Source organism: Alosa alosa, chromosome 13 (assembly GCF_017589495.1).
Source record: "Alosa alosa isolate M-15738 ecotype Scorff River chromosome 13, AALO_Geno_1.1, whole genome shotgun sequence".
Taxonomy (NCBI): domain Eukaryota; kingdom Metazoa; phylum Chordata; class Actinopteri; order Clupeiformes; family Clupeidae; genus Alosa; species Alosa alosa.
The window spans coordinates 29,673,949-29,693,704 of NC_063201.1; the positions used below are offsets into that span (position 1 = coordinate 29,673,949).

Here is a 19,756-nt window from a genome sequence, read left to right on the forward strand (position 1 = left end):
CAAGGCATGTGCAAGCATGCCAAATGTACAAATAGCCCACCACACTCAAATCACAAGGGAGCATCTGTATGATCGCTTGCACATACATGAAGGTGGGATGAGACTTTTTGCTAGGGTAATCAAAGACACTGCTTTGAACAGAAAACAGAAACATCCAGTTAAAGAGATGACTAATACAACCGGCACAGACAGAAAGCCTAACAACTGTAGTAGGTAGAGAAGTTAGAGTAACCGAGTTAAGCAATATTGAAGAAATGCTCAAATTGATTTGTGAACAATTAACATGCCCAGGCTCCATGTCTGCCAGATAGGGACCTGAATGTGTGTGTATGGGTGTGTGTGTGTGTGTGTGTGTGTGTGTGTGTGTGTGTATATTTGCAAACATCTATGTGGATAAATGTTCATGTCCAGGTATATCTATGTGTGTGTGTGTATGTGTGTGTGTGTGTGTGCGAGTGCCTGTAAGTGTGACATGTCAGACTGTGTGTATGGTGTGGGTGTGGGTGGGTTGGTGTGGGTGAGGGGGGTAAAGATTGCCTTAAGTTTCATTTAATAGTACTTTTCTGTTAATATCTAGACTTACTTAATGAGAAGAAAATGCATTGTGTGTGTGTGTGGGGGGGATAGGTGGGGGGTGGGGGGTAGGCTTTGCATGTCTGTGTGTGTATGTGTGTGTGTGTGTGTTGTCCATGTTTTTCTAAATACATATTTGTATATGTATATGTTTGTGTGTGTGTGTGTGTGTGTGTGTGTGTGTGTGTGTGTGTGTGTGTGTGTGTATGTGTGTGTGTGTATGTGTGTATGTACAATTCTATATAAATCTGGATGTAAGTTTCATTTAAGTAAGTTTTTTTTTATTTTTTATTTTTTTTAGATAATTAGGCCTATACTTAATTTTGATACAACCTAGCCTCAAGTTAACTTTGATTTAAGACAAAACATACATATTTCTTTATGGCAAAGACTAAAGATACACAATGACATCACTTAGAATTACTAGCTATAATATACAAGGGTTGTACTCATCTGCTTTTGGTGAGAAGAGTACACATCCTGACTTTGTAAATATTGTAAATAGTTCAGATATTGTAATACTGTTAGAAACATGGAGTAAAGGAGGAGAACAGTTTAACTCCATTCCACATTACAAGGAACTCTATATTCCTTCTGTTAAACATCCTAAAGTAAAATGTGGAAGAGACTCAGGGGGAATTGTAGTATTGCTTAAAGATAATCTTACTGATCATATTTATCCTGTAAAGAAGGGAAAGTCACATATATGGATTAAGTTAAAAAGGAGCTCACTTTCTCAGATTTTGACATCTATCTATGCCCATCTATATACCCCCATATGAATCACCCTACTACTCTGAAGAAACCTTTGAAATTCTGCATTCAGAAATCATACAATTCCAATCTGAAGGATCAGTTTTGCTAATGGGAGACATGAATGCAAGAACAGGTACAGAAAAAGATTATATAAACCCAAATGGCTATGCATATATCACTGAAGCTCAAATAAATGAAAACAAATTTGAAAGATCACGTCAGAGCGCTGACAATATAGTTAACAAAAATGGCAAACAGCTGCTTCAGCTTTGTAAAAGCCTGGGTCTCACCATCACTAATGGTAGAATCAAAGGTGACTCTCTGGGTAGGTACACCTACTGCTCACATCTTGGTAGTAGTGTTGTAGACTATGCAATAACAGATATTGATCCAAGCTACATTAATTATTTTATGGTTATGCCTCAAATTCCACTCTCAGACCACAGCCACATCACTCTGAGTTTAAAAACGAGAGTCAAACAAGAAACATCCCAAAAACATGAAACTAAACTCTATCCCCTGCCAACTCAATTTCGATGGGGAACTGACAGTATGCTTCAATATGAGACTGAACTTAATAGTACCGAAGTTGAAAACCTTATATACTGTACACATTTTTGTTCACAAAAATGGATAGAGGATAGAGAAGGCATAGATCTAGCGACAGAAAAGATTTCTGAAATTTTTAATTTAGTGGCCAGCAAAATACTAAAAGTAAAGAAAAAATACAAGAAAAAGAAATCTAAAACTAAAAAGAACGAGTGGTTTGACAAAGAATGTCAAACATTAAGGAAACAGTTTAGATAAGAACACTATCAAATAAGAAACATAGGGAACAAACAAATATAAGCACACGGTTACTATACCAACAAACTCTTACCAAATACAAATCATTACTAAGACAGAAAAAAGGCACATACATGAATAAAAAGCTACAAGACATAGAAGATGTTGTCGATCAAAATTCATTTTGGAAGTTATGGAACAAACTTGAGATCCCCCTATGTGATGCAAACATCTGGACAGACCATTTTGGGCAACTCTACAGTGAAGATAAACTAAATCCACTCCAAACACAATTGACTGATAAATTACAAGAATTGGAATCAAAAGTAAAAAATGAATTGTACAATCTAGACACCCCTTTATCACTAGCTGAACTAAACGAAAAAATAAAAACCCTAAAAAACAAAAAGGCATGTGGGTGCGATGGGATACATAATGAAATGATTAAGTACAGCAGCCCAATACTGAAACAAGCCATTCTCAAACTTTTCAATCTAGTTCTAGCTGTTGGTCACTTTTTACCACAGCCATGGAAAGAAAATCAAATCGTACCAATCTACAAAAACGGAGATAAACTAGATCCAAACAACTACAGAGGCATTGCTGTAAGCAGCAACTTAGGAAAGCTTTTCTGTAGCATCATAAATAACAGAATGGTAGAATTCTTACAGGAAAATAGGGTTCTAAGTAACTCTCAGATCGGGTTCATGCCAAAACACAGAACAACTGACCACATATATACATTACAGACATTAATTGAAAAATATGTACAGAACACCAACAGAGGAAAACTTTTTGGATGCTTTGTAGACTTCAAGAAGGCCTTCGATTCAGTCTGGCATGATGGACTCTTACTTAAACTGATAGAAAATGGGATAGGGGGAAGAATCTATGACCTTATAAAAGATATATACAAAAACAACAGATGTTGTGTCAAAATCGATGATAAAAGAACGTCATACTTTAAACAAGCCAAAGGTGTTTGGCAAGGTTGTAGTCTTAGTCCTATACTCTTCAATCTATACATCAATGATCTAACATCAGACATAGCAAAATACAAACTATCAGGAGTCACAATTGGGGGTAGAGACATTAAATGTCTCCTGTTTTCGGATGACCTCCTACTTCTGTCCCCAACTGAGGAGGGGCTAAAAGAGAGTCTGTCAATCCTGGAAAATTACTCTGAAATTTGGAACCTCCCCATAAATAAAGAAAAAACTAAAATAATGATATTTTAAAAAAAGACACATTCAACAGACAATAAATATAATTTCACCCTTGGTGAAAGCAGACTTTCCCAAGTGACAAGCTATAACTATTTGGGCCTAAATATTTCCTCCACGGGCAATTTTAATCTGGCTATTAAAGACCTGGTTGACAAAGCACGGAGAACATATTATTGCATAAGAAAATCTCTATACCAATACAACACCCCTATTAAATTGTGGCAAAAGATTTTTGATTCGGTTATCAAGCCCATTATCTTATATGGCAGTGAAATTTGGGGCATAAAACATCAAGATAATTATGAGCTATGGGACAAAAGCCCAGCAGAAACACTACACCTGGAATTCTGTAAGAACATCTTGGGGGTACACAGGAATGCAACAAATATTGCATGCAGAGCAGAACTTGGAAGATATCCACTATTAGTTGATATTCAAAAAAGAGCATGCAAATTTTATCACCATGCACTGTCCTCAAAACCAGAGGAATATAATCACAGTCAGGAACCAATATTTCCTTCAATTCAGCCAAATTATACCTCAGTTTGAACTATTAGAAAATGAAGACAAGCTCCCATACTTGTTGGGAGAGCATACAAGTTGTGTAAAACTCGCTGCGCAGTACCTGTTAACATGTCATAAATCGAGGAAGTGAGTGACCCATATTGTGACATGCTTTGCTTTATATCAATAACCAATACCCATGATAGCACATTGATAAATATACAGTATATAGTAATACTGTATCATTATATATTTCATTTATTATTCTCTCTTTTTATTATTATTATTATTATTATTATTATTATTATTATTATTATTATTATTGTTGTTGTTATTATTATATTATTATTATTATTATTATTTTATTTGTATTTTTTATTTTTTAAACAGATATTGTATCTGTGTTGTTTTGTTATATGTTGGCTTTGGCAACACTGTTTCATTGAGTAATGCCAATAAAGCTCCATTGAAATTGAAATTGAAAATTGAGAGAGAGAGAGTGAGTTTGAGAGAAGGAGTGAGAGTGTTTTTGATATTTAGAGAGAGGGAGAGAGAGAGAGAGAGTGGGTTTGAGAGAAGGAGTGAGAGTGTTTTTGATATCCAGAGAGAGGGAGAGAGAGAGAGAGTGGGTTTGAGAGAAGGAGTGAGAGTGTTTTTGATATCCAGAGAGAGGGAGGACAGGCAGGGAGAGGCCCAGAACCAGAGAATAGTAAACCAGTTGAAAGTCATTTGAAGGTTTCAGCAATAAATGCAAATGATTCAGTCATGGAAGTGCATGCATGGTCACCCTCAGCTCTAGCCAGAGGTCCTGAGGCATCCATACATACATAAACATCCAACTCTCTCTCTCTCTCTCTCTCTCTCTCTCTCTCTCTCTCTCTCTCTCTCACACACACACACACACACACACACACACACACACACACACATGCACAGAGAGAGAGAGAGAGAAACCAAAAATGAATGTGAAATACCAGTCTATCCTTGAGTCCACACGCCTCCCAAAGTTCCACCACAGCATTCAAAATATTCTTTCATTTCTGTCCTTTCTTCCCTCTCTCCCCACCTCTCTATCTCTGTCATCATGTATCTCCCGCGTTTCCTGCTCACATATGATGCACACAAGCACACAGGTACACACAGCAAGTCCAGCGCAATACAGACGGGTTTGTGTGTGCTGGTTCTGTTTCAGTGCGCGAGGCTCGTAACCTCATCCCCATGGACCCCAACGGTCTGTCTGACCCCTACGTGAAGCTCAAACTGATCCCCGACCCCAAGAGCCAAAGCAAACAGAAAACCCGGACCATCCGCTCCACTCTCAACCCTGTGTGGAATGAAAGCTTCACCTTGTGAGTCTCGCGGTGACCTTAGCTGTCGCTCCAAAGCAAATGACAAAAAAGGGTGTTTTGGTGTGTCAGTATAGGGCAACGATTTTTCATTATGAAAGAGATGATAGAAACTTGTAACATACTCTAGCAGGTAGCCTGAAACCTGTGTGTGTGTATGTACTTATGATTGACACAAGATACAACATACGACATCAAGCTGCTGTCCAACTTCTAGACATGATTTTTTTCCCTCTCTCTCTCCACTTCTCTCACGTATGTCTTTTTCCCCCATCCTTTTCTCACTCATGTCCTTCTCTCACCTCCGTGGACGGGCTCGCAGCTCCGTGCGAGGTCGCCAGTGGGACCGCCGCCTGTCGATAGAGGTGTGGGATTGGGATCGCACATCTCGGAATGACTTCATGGGAGCGCTGTCGTTTGGCGTGAGTGAGATATTCCGCCGCTCCGTCAGCGGCTGGTTCAAACTGCTCAACCAGGACGAGGGCGAGTACTACAACATCCCTGTCCCTGACCCCGACCTGCAGGTGAATGTCAGCCTCTAAATCACATTAGACACCATGTGTAGAGGGAAGAGGACTGCTAGTCAGACTGTGATGGGGCTGATGATGTAAATCATATTTATCCTGTGGTGTCTGATGGGACTTATTTTATTACCCCTGTTCCCATATGTGAAGCCTCCAGTGGCCTCATAAATGCTCCAGTTGCACAGTTACGCCACTTGGTGGCAACAGAATTCCTCCAGTCACTTCTCCAAGTGACCGCTCCTCTCCTCCTTCTTTTTCCCCTCCTCCTCCCCCACTCTCGCTCTCCTCCTCCCCCCTGCAGGAGCCTTCTCCCGACGCGCCTCCTGGCCTCCCCTCTCCGAGCGTGGGGCCCCTCCCCTCGCCCGTCCCGGTATCGGTGCCCATGGCAACGCCGCCCCCCGTCTCCGTCCCGCTCCCCTCCCCGGCCGCCCCCGTGGTCCCGTGCGTGGCCCCGTGCGTGGCCCCGTGCCCACCGCCGCTGCCCGTGGTGGGCAAGCCTGGCATCTCCATGCAGGACTTCAACTTCCTCATGGTGCTGGGGAAGGGCAGCTTTGGAAAGGTAACAGCCGAGAGCTTAGCCAGATTAGCGCGCGGCGTGGTACGAGCGCTTCCTGCCAGCGCGCTAGCATCTGCGGCTGGAAGATTAGGAGAGGTGTCTGGCTCACCTGCAGCAGGAGGGAGAGCAGGTAGGGAGGGGGGTTCTCACTTCATTCCCTGTGTGGTATCTCTACGGATTTGGGACTCAGTAAGACATGTCATTATACCGTGAGCCTGCCATGGCAGATGACAGAAGAGGAGGAAAGAATAGTCTAGGAAATGATGCACACAGTGCCAAAATAATGTTGACACTGGTGAAAAAAGTGTGAGCCCCTTCACAGTTCAAATTCATTTTTACAAAAAGTTCAAGTCGATACTGAGATTGACAATGAAGTGAAAAGAGGTTGAAGCCATAATGACGTGGAGTGCACAATAACAAACCCATCAGAGCTTCCAACAACATCTCTGGCCACAGCCTAGAAAAACACAGTTATGAGGTGGAGAGATGTTTACTGAAAGAATTTTGACTCCTAAATGATATTCCAAAACAAAGCTAATAAATAAGGACTCCAGCTGGCCCCAGCCACAGGGCTGTGATGGAGTGCCTGGGCACGTCTGCACCAGCAGCCTTGCTTTTCCAATCAGCAAAACATCAGTGGCCACCTTCTCCAACACGCGCTTTCTCTCTCCCTCTCTTATTTCCCATCCCTCGCTTTCTCTCTCCCTCTCTCCTTTTCCATCCCTCGCTTCCTCTCTCATTTCCCATCTCTCGCATTCTCTCTCCTTCTCTGTTTTTAATCTCATCGTCATTTCACTGCACATTTACTGTAACGGGTTATTTTTTGAACAAACGATTTTGAGACAGTAATAGCCTTCTCAGTGCAGTCGACGTTGGATGTTTTTGTTGGCTGTTTAGAAAACATGAACAATGTATTACTTTCAAGCAATTAAAAAAGAGCCTGTAAGTATGTGTATTGACTTGGGCTGTTTGAAGTCTCTCTCCCTCACTGCCTGCTTTGAATGAGCACCGGCAGATGTCCTTCAGAAAAGCCGATGATCGTTCCTGCTCTGCACAAATCATTACCATTATTGACAGAACAGGTTTTGGCAAGTGTATAAATGAATTATTTGCTGTTCCTTACCAGTCATCCAAGGTTATTTTAGCAGTCACATATGTGTGGATATCTTTATATGTATGTGGATGTGTGTGTATATGTTTAAATGTATGTGTGTGTGTGTGTGTCTGCAAGCATGCAGTGCATAAGTACATTTAAGTACACGCGTGCAGTGCATACATGTATGTACATTTTGTGTGTGTGTGTGTGTGTGTGTGTGAGAGTGTGTGTGTGTGTGTGTGTGTGTGAGTGAGTGTGTGTGTGTGTTTCTCCGTATGTTTCTGTCTCTGTAGGTTCAGGAGGTTGCCTGTGTTGATCCTGAACAGCACGGGAGGCCAGAGGCAGCATAGTGGAGAGAATGGGACGTAAATGGGAATAAATAAATATATAAATAAATAAATAAAGTCATTGCAGTTGCCTATTATGTAAGCCAGTGGGTGATGCTCAGCAGACAGTGCAAACCTCGGGGCCCGGCCCGCTACCATACAGTAAACGACAAGAGGGAGCGAGGGATGAGATTAAAGAGGAGGGAGATTTGGGATAAAAGGGAGACCGAGGGAAAAGAGAAAAAAAGCAGAAAGGGAAGAAAATGTCTTTTGAGGAGAGATTTGTCAAGAAAAAGAGGGATTAGAGAAGGTTGTTGAGGAGATGAGAGAGCCACATGAGAGAGAGAGAGAGAAAGAGAGAGAGAAAGAGAGAGAGAGAGAGCGGTGGGGAACGAAAGAACACAAGACAACTGGAGAAGGAAGACAGAATGAACAAGTCTATAGTTAGCTGACCACAACATCAAACAAAGAACTCCGTAGTCACTCATCTGTGAAAAGACTAGATTGTGTCTCTTTGATTTGTGTGTGTGTGTGTGTGTGTGTGTGTGTGTGTGTGCAGCTCAGTGTGTTGAACTGATTGTTAATAAGTTCATGCTCCCCATATAAACTGTATAACCTCACAAGATGTGCACTCACCCGTGCGTCTCGCTACATTTGTCCGGTGCTCCGTTAGGCCTTCCTCTCTCTTCATCAAGTCCTTTTTCTCTCACCTCATAACACCCATTCCTCTTCTGCCTCTTGTACAGTACATAGCCTAGAGATGTGCCTGTAAAAAGCAGTGGAGGATAAGTTATAGAGATCCAGGCTTCTAAACAAGCCAACAGAGGCATGAGGTAGCTGTAATAGCAGGCTGTAGAGCTTTTCATCACTATTAGCTGTTTTTAATAGAAACGTCTCACTATGCACTTGAAGAAATAGAACTGCGATAATATATACAGATTCTGACTTAAAATTTTGCCACATTTCCAAGTATTTCTACACGTTATGAAACATAAAGTCATAGCCCATGACAATACCGCTCTCTTATTTGCTATGCTATTATTGTAAACATGTTGATGTGTTACAGTTGAGAGTATTGCTCCTGTCCTACAGACGGACACTGCCCATACCCAAGAGTATTGCTCCTGTCCTACAGACGGACACTGCCCATACCCAAGAGTATTGCTCCTGTCCTACAGACGGACACTGCCCATAGCAGAGAGTATTGCTCCTGTCCTACAGACGGACACTGCCCATACCAGAGAGGCCATGTTCAGTGGGTGCTGGTGTGTCCTGGTTTGCAGGTGCTGCTGGCTGAGGAGCGGGGCTCGGAGCGCCTCTACGCTGTCAAGGTGCTCAAGAAGGACGTGCTCTTCCAGGACGAGGACACGGAGAGCGCGCTGGTGGAGCGGAGGGTCCTGGCGCTCACCGGCCGACCTCACTTCCTCACTGCGCTCTACGCCGCCTTCCAGACCGAGGTCAGGCTGCTTAGGCATCACTGAGTGTGTGTGTGTGTGTGTGTGTGTGTGTGTGTGTGTGTGTGTGTGTGTGTGTGTGTGTGTGTGTGTGTAAGTGAATAGTGCACAGGACACATCATCAGTAACACTAGGAGAATGACTGACTAAGATGGAATGACCTTGATTGTTCATGCATGATTAAGATTTCACTACAAATCATGACTATGATTTGAATGAATAAATATGAATATGAATATAAATGATATCAATGTGTATGAGATCGTAAGTCAAACTAAAAGAGTTCATAAGTCATATGTGAACTAAGATTATGTCCAATGCATCTGTATGTTTACAGTCATAGGTGAGCGTGTGCTCACAACAGTGTTTAGATCATGTCAATGTAATACTTAAAACGTTTAGTTTGATGTTTTGGGCTTAATTATGCTGTGCTGGGTCTGACCTAGAAATGAGCTGAAATTAATAAATAAATTAATTAGCTTTGTACTCTTTACAAGGTCGTTACTCCTCCTGAGGGGGAGGAGTTACTTAACAAGAACAGATTGCTTTTTAATTTTGACTAGGGGGGATTACATAATGTAGCCTAGTGTGTGTGTGTGTGAGAGAGAGAGAGAGAAAGAGAAAACAGAGAGAGAGAGTGTGTGTGTGTGTGTCTGTGTGTGTGTGTGTATCATAGATCGAGAGAAATGCTGAGGGAATTGTTTGTAAGTCCTGTGGTGTAAGAATTGTCTGGTTTTGTTTCCCTTTCTTGTGAATTAATTTGATTTAATCACCAAGGCAGCCAAATCATTTGACTTTTGCCTGTGGTGTTTCCTTTGTTCTGTGAGTGCATTTGGCACCCAGACACATCCTCATGCTCACATTAGATCAGGTCAGGTCACATGGGTGTCCTGCTGACCTTACCTCCGTCTCTGACCTTTTGTCGTTGGTGCTGTGGTTATGCCATGATGGTGAGCCATGTGACAGGGAAATCTACGGATCAGATGTCATCAATTCCAATTCCATTCATGGTTTCACCATCCACATCTTGTGATATGCTTTTACGATCTAGCTTGACCTTGTGCGTGTGTGGGTGTCTACAGTATATATCTTGGTGTATGTGTGTGTGTTGTGATTCTGATATGGAATATTGATTAGGACATACCCATGTAATACCTATCTCTCTTTGTTGTAGGAAACCCAGTGGAAGAGTAGATGGGGCATAAATAGCTAAGCAACTGATTGGCTCATAATTGAATGAGTGGATCTTCATTTTTGAAAGACACAAGCCAATGATGTCCAGTAGATTGGAAATGTCCTCTCTCTCCTTCAGTGGGAGCTGAGAGAGCTGATGACCGCTGTGTGATTTGTGCAGGACCGACTGTATTACGTGATGGAGTACGTGAATGGAGGTGACCTGATGTTTCATATCCAGATTGTGGGCAAGTTCAAGGAACCCCATGCTGCGTGAGTACTGTACAATAGTGGAGCTCCTGTAATGTTAACAGTCCTATTCAAAGCCCTAACGTTAGATTTCAAAAGTTCTCCTTCAAAAGATGTACATTTTCTGATGATGAAAGGCAATGTAGTTAACAACTGATCATCATTAAAGCTCTTTGACCCTTTTCATGTCATTTGACCCTCACATTCTCTTACTCTTTCACCAGGTTTTATGCTGCAGAGATAGCCATCGGCCTGTTCTTCCTGCATAACAAAGGGATCATCTATAGGTACAGTCAGGCCAGCAGGCCTCTCTCTGCCCCATTACTGACTGTGTACCGTGATGCCACGTATGGGCCAGCAGGCCTCTCTCTGCCCCACTACTGACTGTGTACCGTGATGCCACGTATGGGCCAGCAGGCCTCTCTCGGCCCCATTACTGACTGTGGTGCCATGTGTGGGCCAGCAGGCCTCTCTTTGCCCCATTACTGACTGTGTACTGTGGTGTCATGTATGGGTGCACTACCAAGGATCACAGATCTCCCACACCACTGTAATGGAGTCATTCTGAATTTAGCTTGATATGATATGAGTAGTGGTGTCTAATGTGCTGCAGCAGTGTATCTACAGTACTTATTTCCCCATCTACCTCCATTTTGTCCATTAGTGTTTTGGTTATGCCTTTCGTTGAACAATAAAATGTCTAAACCTCACCAAAATGCTCTAGGGCTGTCATAAACTAAACAACATGAAAAAAGAGCTTAACTCCCCACCAAGCATCTCACCAAGCACCCTCTAACCATGATGATTCACTAAGCAAGCTGTCTCCACACGTGAGTTACCCTGCCCCTCTGTATTTCTGCCAGAGACCTGAAGCTGGACAACGTGCTGCTGGACAGTGAGGGCCACATCAAGATAGCTGACTTCGGGATGTGTCGGGAGGGGATGATGGAGGGGGATACCACGCGCACCTTCTGTGGGACTCCTGATTACATCGCTCCCGAGGTGCCCCTTGCTCTCTCCTCTGGCCCCACACTCACTCCATACCTCCATTTCTCAGTCTCTCTCTCTCTTTCTCTCTCTCTCTCTCTCTTTCTCTCTCTCTGTCCATTCCCCTTTACCCATCTTCTCTGCAGTGCTCACTCTACTCTCTGACCTTGCCTACCTGGTTGAATAATTAACTTTTCATGATTGAATCAGTCTGCACTGTCTGCAGAAACCACTTTGCGCATGTGTGTATGGGTATGTGTGTGTGTGTGTGTGTGTGTGTGTGTGTGTGTGTGTGTGTGTGTGTGTGTGTGTGTGTGTGTGTGTGTGTGTGTGTGTGTGTGTGCATGTGTGTGTGTGTATGTGACAGCATGTGTTTGCTCTGCATGTGTGTATGCCAATGAGTGTGTGTGCTTATGCTAAGAATATTTACCCAAGTGATTTCTGCTCACTCTGCATAACTAGTAGCTTCTCTTTTATGAGTATCTGTCAGTATATAAGTATACCTCAAATTAGTTTGCTGTATGTAGGCAATGAATGTCAATTAGTGTGTGTGTGTGTGTGTGTGCATGTTTGTGTTTGTATATGTGTGCACGTGCATGTGTGAATATCTATGCGGTGAATATTTACTGAGTCAATTTATGCACAGTCTGCATAATGTGCTTTGCCTAGCCTTTCTCTCTCTCTCTATCTCTCTCTCTCTCTCTCTCTCTGTGTGTGTGTGTGTGCATTTTTGGATCCCCGTTTACAATCATGACTGCAGCATGCATCAGCACGATATCATTAAGGCAGCAATTAAACTCACTGCCATTGATTGTATTATGTAAAATATCCATTGATCCTCTTGTTCCTGTCATTTTGAGAGAGATACAATATATTTCCCTGGAGGCAAGGAAATTAATCGTTCTTTCTAGCTCGTCATTGCCCTCCCCTGTTCACTGGATACACACACACACACACACACACACACTCTCTCTCTCTCTCTCTCTCTCTCTCTCTCTCTCTCTCTCTCTCTCTCTCTCACTCACTCAACATGTTTTCTCTGGTTGTCTTTGTCAGATTGTGGCATATCAGCCCTATGATAAGGCTGTGGACTGGTGGTCCTATGGAGTGCTGATGTATGAGATGCTAGCTGGACAGGTAACCTCCCCCCATGCAGCTTAATATTAGCATTCCTATAGGAATCTGAGTTCTCAAGTTCTAGATCAGCAATTTATGTGCATGCTTTCCTTTCCTCATTAACCAACTAAACACCCCCACCTCTCTTTTTCTCCCTCTCTCTGTCACTCTCTCTCACTCACTCTGTTTCTCTCTCTCCGTCTCTCAGCCTCCCTTTGATGGTATTGATGAGGAGGAGTTGTTCCAGTCTATCATGGAGCAGAGTGTCTCCTATCCCAAGTGTCTGTCCCGCGAGGCCGTGTCCATCTGCAAAGGGGTAGCTACTTCCTGCTCATCAGCCTCCAAAGCGCCTGTAAAACTCAAATGCTGCACAGCCCGTCTCCCGGGGCAACTCAGCTGCAGCATCAGTATTCCCCGTTGGTGTGCACAAACACCAGACGCACTCAAACCATAAACAAAGACAAAAAAACAAAAACAAAAATAAAAAAACAAGAACCCGGCTTTAGAGACAGGCGTACATATACAAAATAGATTACTGTAATATGCATCTCCTGCAGTATACCTCTATATATTTATAGTATCTTTAATATAAACGTATAGAGGACTGTAGAATGCATAGGAAAACAGCTGTCCTAGTTTTGTCTTGCGGGTGACCTTTGGGAGCCTGCTCTCCTTATTTGTGAGAAGTCCCTTCAATCAACGTGGCTGTCCTGGCCTGAGTAGCCGTCAGCTCTGTGGCAAGCCTTGATGTTTTCAGACAGCTCTGCTCTCTCTCTTTTTCATGCTTCCTCCTTTCCTCTCCTCTCCTCCTTTCCTCTCCTCCTCCCTTCCTCTCCTCCTCCCTTCCTCTCCTTTCCTCCCTCATCTCCCCCAGCTCCTGACTAAGCACCCTGGGAAGCGTCTGGGTGGGGGTGAGGACGCAGAGAGGGAGATTCGGGAGCATCCGTTCTTCCGCTGGATTGATTGGGACAGACTGGAGAGGCTGGAGGTCCAGCCGCCATTCAAGCCCCGAACCGTCAGTACACACACACACACACACACACACACACACACACACACACACACACACACACACACACACACACACACACACACACACACACAAACACACACACACACACACACACACACACACACACACACACACACACACACACACACACACACACATATTCAAGGCCCCTTCATCTGTGCTTCTGCATCCCCATCCCCTGTGTTCTGCCTGCTGGGCTGCTGTGGGTGTGTGTCACTGCTCTCTCACCACTGTTCATTCTACTTCACACTTTCTTGCCTTTTGCACCATCGCGCTCACCACAGTGTGTCTCCTGTGCCGTCCATGAAATATTCATCTCCATCTCTGCTCAAGATGCCTGTACATGTATGTGTGTGTGTGTGTGTGTGTGTGTGTGTGTGTGTGTGTGTGTGTGTGTGTGTGTGTGTGAGGGTGGGAGTGAAGGAGGGGGCCTTGTGTGTCTACATCAGTGGGCATGAGTGGAAAGACAACGGTGTCAAAACAAGGCCCCACTCCACTGACCCCTGGGCCCGGCCCCTCTCATCCCGTATGCAGATGCATGCAGCACTTAGGCGGCCGCGCCGCTGCCCATATGTGTGGCGTGTGGACGGCCTGTGGCAGCCGCTGCTGGTGGGTCAGTCCATTAGCCAAACGGCAGCCAGGGCCACTGCCACATCACTGACACACTACATGTGGAGACACGACACAGCACCAGATGTGATATGGGTCTCAACTCTGGGGGCATGCATTTGTGTGTGTGTGTGTGTGTATCTACATATGTAAACGTACATATGTGACATGGTTGAAACATAAAGGTCTTAGAACTGATGCATTATTGAGAGCTCTAGTGTGAAATACTACATACTGTAGATAGAATAGAAATAAATACAATACAATAGAACAAAATAGATCTAAATAAATATATACTGTAGATAAATAGATAGATATATAGATAGATAGATAGATAGATAGATAGATAGATAGATAGATAGATAGATAGATGAAATGACAGAGAGACAGAGAGGCTGTGCTCTTTTCTATGAGTATCACTCTCTTTCACTCTGTCAAGTCAAGTCAAGTCAAGTTTATTTATATAGCACATTTCATACATAGAGGTCATTCAATGTGCTTTACATAAACAAAAGCAAACAGTAATAACAAATAAAAGCATAGAAGGGCAAAATAGTCAAAGAATAGTTCAAAAGGTAAAGATCATAATAAAAAGAAAATATAAAACGCACAAGGTAAAATCATTTAAAAATAAAGAATAATTAATACGCAAAAAAAACAAAGGCAAAAGTAGTAAAAAAGTAATAAAAGTAATAAAAGACAAGGTAGAATAATTTCCGAGGCAGATTTTCAGAATTTGTAACTCAGCGCAGTTATCAGAAAGCATCTAAGAACAGTTTGGTCTTTAAAACATGCTACAGTTGGGGCCTTTTTGATGTCATCCGAAAGTTTGTTCCAGAGCTGAGCCGCCTAGCAGCTAAAAGCTACTTCACCATGTTTAGTTCTAACAGTAGGTTTTACTAATAGGTTTTTCACCTGGGACCTGAGAGGACGAAGTGTGTAGGCTACTGCTGAAGCATGTCTGATAGGTATTTAGGTCCTGCTCCATTTACTGATTTATAAACAAGCAATAGTGCTTTATAGTCAATTCTGTGACTTACTGGAAGCCAGTGCAGGGACTTCGGAGTAATGTGGTCAGTTCTTTTAGTTTTTGTTAGAATCCTAGCTACTGCATTTTGTGTCACCTGAAGCTGTTTAATAGTCTTTTTAGGAAGGCCTGTGAACAGTCCATTGCAGTAAGCAACCCTGCTGGAGATAAATGCATGAATGAATTTTTCTAAGTCATGTTTTGACATCAGCCCTTTAAGTTTGGCAATATTTTTGAGGTGGTAAAAAGCTGATTTAGTTATCGCTTTCATGTGGCTGTTAGATCACTGTCAATTAATACACCAAGATTTTTAACAGTATCCTTTGCCTTCAACCCTTTTGTGTCAAGGAGAGTGGCAACCCTAAGTCTTTCCTCCTTTTTACCAAATATAATTACTTCAGTTTTTTCTTTGTTCATCTGAAGAAAATGTTGAGACCTCCAGGTGTTGACTCTGTCTGTCCCTTCCTCTCTCTCTCCCCCACAGGGTGGGCGGAAAGGAGAAAACTTTGACAAGTTCTTCACGGGGACCTCTGCGACCTTGACGCCCTCTGACCCTGATGTCCTGGCTGCCATCGATCAGGACGACTTCCAGGGCTTCACTTACGTGAACCCCGAGTTTCCCTCCTCTCCCCTCACAGCAGTCTGACCCATCCTACCAGCGGCCATCTAATGATCTCAATAGTAACATCAAATAAGGCTAGATATAATAGCATTTTCAATCATGGTCAAAAGGACACTATTTCAAAAGCTGTTCCATCTGGATTGCAATGTGGCCATAACAGCAATGCTGTAAAAGCAAACACAAACTGCTCACACTAAAACATTAATTTAAACAGATAAATTAATGAAATTACCTCGTCTTCTATTCACAGTGTGCTGTACTATAGTATGAGTGGAACAAATGGGTAGATGAGTTTTTTTAATCAGCTTTAATCATGTCATTTTTCCAGACAGTTGCATGCTGAAAGTAACCACAACACTCTATCAAAGTAGTTTCTAAAACACCATGAAAGTCATCATATAACATGCTAATTATTTGTTCTAAAATACAAAAATACAAGTATTTCATTACCCTTCCCTTCATGTAATCTAAAATCAACACCTTAGTGTTGGTCTTCCAAAAGAGGACCTCTCCTGGACTAAAACATATTGTTTAGCTTTATCTGCTGTGTAATATATTGTGTTGAAGTTGAGCATGCATCAGCATTCATTAAAAAGCCAGCATAGTAATGTATCCCTCTACATCTACATATCTTTATACCTCTATATTCATTTGATATTTGCATAGCATTTTGGCCCATTATCCTTATTAAGGTGTTGATGTCATAAACCAGTGGCTTTAAAAGTTATGATATTACATTGTTATATTACAATTATATTACTGGAACTTTACCCTCTTATCAGAAGACTGTAGGAGATCTTGCAAAATCTGACTCAGTTCTGACCTGGAGTGACCCAGGCTGCTTGACCTGTGAGAGGGCTGACTTTGCATAAAGCGATAACACCGCCCACATGCATCTTAAGCCTGCTCACCCCCGCAGATGTCAAAGCATCAGTGACACAGCTAGATACCCCAAGTGACATCAGAGGTGAGGATAAACCTGCAGTACCCCACTACTGCTCCATCTCCATCAGAGTGCAACTGAGGAACTGTGCAACTCATATGAATTAATGTATTTGTTATTGTGTGTGTGTGTGTATATATGTATATATATATATACTGTATATATATATATATATATATATACATATATGGATGTGTGTCTGTGTGTGTCCATAGAGTATGTCTGTTACTGCCTGAGTCTATGCATCCACAAAGCACAGCATGGCATACAGTAGTCTTTAAGAATGAATGAAACACATTGTATGATCTTGAATAACTGTTTTGTTTAATTTCTTTATTTTGATAACATTTTAACTGACAGAATAACTAGACTGAATCATGTGTAAGTCTTTTCCATTCCAAATGTGCAGATGCACTTATTGTTATACCATTTGATTTACGGTGGGTTTATAATCAAGATCTCTCTGTATTGATCTCTGTACTGTGCATAATCGCCGCTACACTTCACTGTGGGAGACTGAACTATACTCTTGTAGGCTTTGAACTGCAAATGGTGGACTGGTTAATGGCAAAAGTGGGCCACAGCAAGCCATGAATCTCACAGTGACAACTGGGGATCTATCTCTTTTACCCAGCGAAGCAGTATAGGAGTCAATCACTGGGCTGTGACCTCAAAAGTTAACTGTGTCATGAGAGAACTCAATTAATGCTCCTACCACACTGGAGAACAGAGGGGATGTAAAAAGATACAAGAACTCTTTGTTCTGCAGAGGAGAAAAAAAATCTTTAAGCCACTCTGGGTGATATAAGTGCTGAAGTTACAATAGACCTTTTAAATTAGGAAATGAAGGGCAGAGCATGTTTGCAGTGAAATGTGTCTTTCGTTATTTCACTTTTTATTGGCATGCTTTTCAAGTGTCTGTCTCTCAGTGCAAATCCACTTCTTCAGTGACTAATCTAGGCACAAACCTACTTTACACATGAAATATGATCTCATGTGATCTTATTTCTAAACAAAGAGTTTCAGTGTTCAGTCCTTCTATGTGAAGTTGTGTAAAGTGTCCAGAGATATGGCGACAAAATGATTACAAGACTTACGTCGGATTTATCTGTTTCATAATCGATGTGACAACAAATACCTATCTGCTTGCCAATCAGTATCCTGTTAACACTCAAGTACACAGTCCATTTACTATACCATGAACCTGAACAAGAAATAACTGCTGTGGTCTAAACTTCTGATGCTTACTCTTGTCTTGCTCCCCATGGGAAGGTCCAGGGTTGTTATTAATACGTTTCAAATTCAGACACACATTGATATTCCCCTGGCTTGTTACAGTAATTAAATTCTGTTGACTTGAGCAGGTTCTTGTTTGGCTGTCTCTAGTGTTTAATCATGCCCCATGCAGGGTGAAGCTGAATATCTACTGATGGGCAATAATGAGACGGTTTGCCCTTGTCAGTAGTTCAAAGCATCTAAAATACACAACTATTAATTATGTAATTAAAGTACATTGGAGCTAGTGGTCAAAAGCACATTTACACAATGGAGATGTTAAATGTATTTTATTTGAAATGACATCATATATAGATAGATACAGTGCTCATATAGATAGATAAAAAAGAAAGACTGTGACGTTTACTTAAATAAGATAAATGTTTATCTTTATAGTGTGGTCATGTCATCTTTTGTGCCTGGCCCATGGGTTTCTGAAACAAAATAAAGAGAATCAGTTCTATTTCAAAATGAAGGGATGTTGTGCTTATTGTATTTGGATGGTGTGTCCACCCTCTAGGGCCTCCCCCATTCACAGTCCTGTTCTCCTTTGCATCTTCTTATGGGACTTTTTAATCTCTGCTGTAGGAGCCTTCTGTATCCCCACCTCTCTCTCTCTCTCTCTCTCTCTCTCTCCTCCCATCTCCCAAGATCTCCATTATTGCCACCTTCCTTCACTAGCACTAGAGCCATGTCCCTCTGGACAGTGGCGACATAACGACATAACCTCAGATAGCCTACCTATTACAATCTGATCCAACCTCCCTCCTCTAAGTCACCTCATCCCTCTCCTCTTTCCTTTGGCATCCTTCTCCCGGCCTCTGTCTCAAGATCATTCACATTCAATGACATCCATCTACAGATGTATCCATCCTTCACTTGTCAAGGATTGTAGTTGTTTATTGACAATGTGTACAGCCTAAAGGAACTTTAGTTTCCATACACAACCCATGCCTATCCAGCCAATTACACTGTTGGGTGTTGGTTATTTGTAATGAATAAAGAAACACATTAAAAACAGATATGTAGAAGTGCTTTCCCCAGCCACATGAATGGAAATGAAGAGGACTTGCTTTTGACACATCCTGACCACCTCTTACCCTCTTTTTTTTTTTTTTTTTCATTTTCTCTCCCTGAGGTCATAGTGTGCTGTGTGCTATTGATATCACTTCTAAAAATATAGGATTTCTCCACCATGGATCTAAAAATAGGCCACGGGATGGAGAGATCACAGGAGAGGAGAGGAAGTGGAGGAGGGGGCAAGATGGAGAGAGAGAAAAAAGAGAGCATGAAAATGAAGTACAGTACTATGCTGTATGATTAACATAGGCATCATAGCAGTGTCCATTTGTCCATTAGTACAAGCCTCTATGAGTTGACTGTGCCAGTGTCAGGAGGATATAGTCAGTGTCACAACAGTCTGAACTGCACACTTGTAACAGTGCCTGTCCGAATCTCTTGCTCTGTCTTACTTGACTCAAGACACTTGCACCTGTCACTTTGATAAAGCACATGTGCAAGGCATTTAACGATTTATTACCACATACAGTATAACATATATTGTATATTTTAAAT

At 42.1% G+C, this 19,756-nt stretch overlaps 1 protein-coding gene across 1 annotated transcript in view; it reads left to right on the forward strand.

Annotated features, from left to right (window-relative positions):
* prkcg (protein kinase C, gamma) overlaps positions 1-18,633 on the forward strand; it is a 27,538-nt gene extending 8,905 nt beyond the window's left edge. Inside the window, exons 7-17 of the mRNA XM_048261196.1 lie at positions 5,038-5,194; positions 5,514-5,715; positions 6,017-6,274; positions 8,977-9,150; positions 10,502-10,593; positions 10,794-10,856; positions 11,433-11,571; positions 12,613-12,693; positions 12,881-12,988; positions 13,547-13,687; positions 15,826-18,633. Of these exons, the coding sequence (XP_048117153.1) occupies positions 5,038-5,194; positions 5,514-5,715; positions 6,017-6,274; positions 8,977-9,150; positions 10,502-10,593; positions 10,794-10,856; positions 11,433-11,571; positions 12,613-12,693; positions 12,881-12,988; positions 13,547-13,687; positions 15,826-15,987 (1,577 nt within the window). The 3' untranslated portion in view covers positions 15,988-18,633. The remainder of the gene's footprint in view (positions 1-5,037; positions 5,195-5,513; positions 5,716-6,016; positions 6,275-8,976; positions 9,151-10,501; positions 10,594-10,793; positions 10,857-11,432; positions 11,572-12,612; positions 12,694-12,880; positions 12,989-13,546; positions 13,688-15,825) is intronic.
* Positions 18,634-19,756: the final 1,123 nt, after the last annotated feature.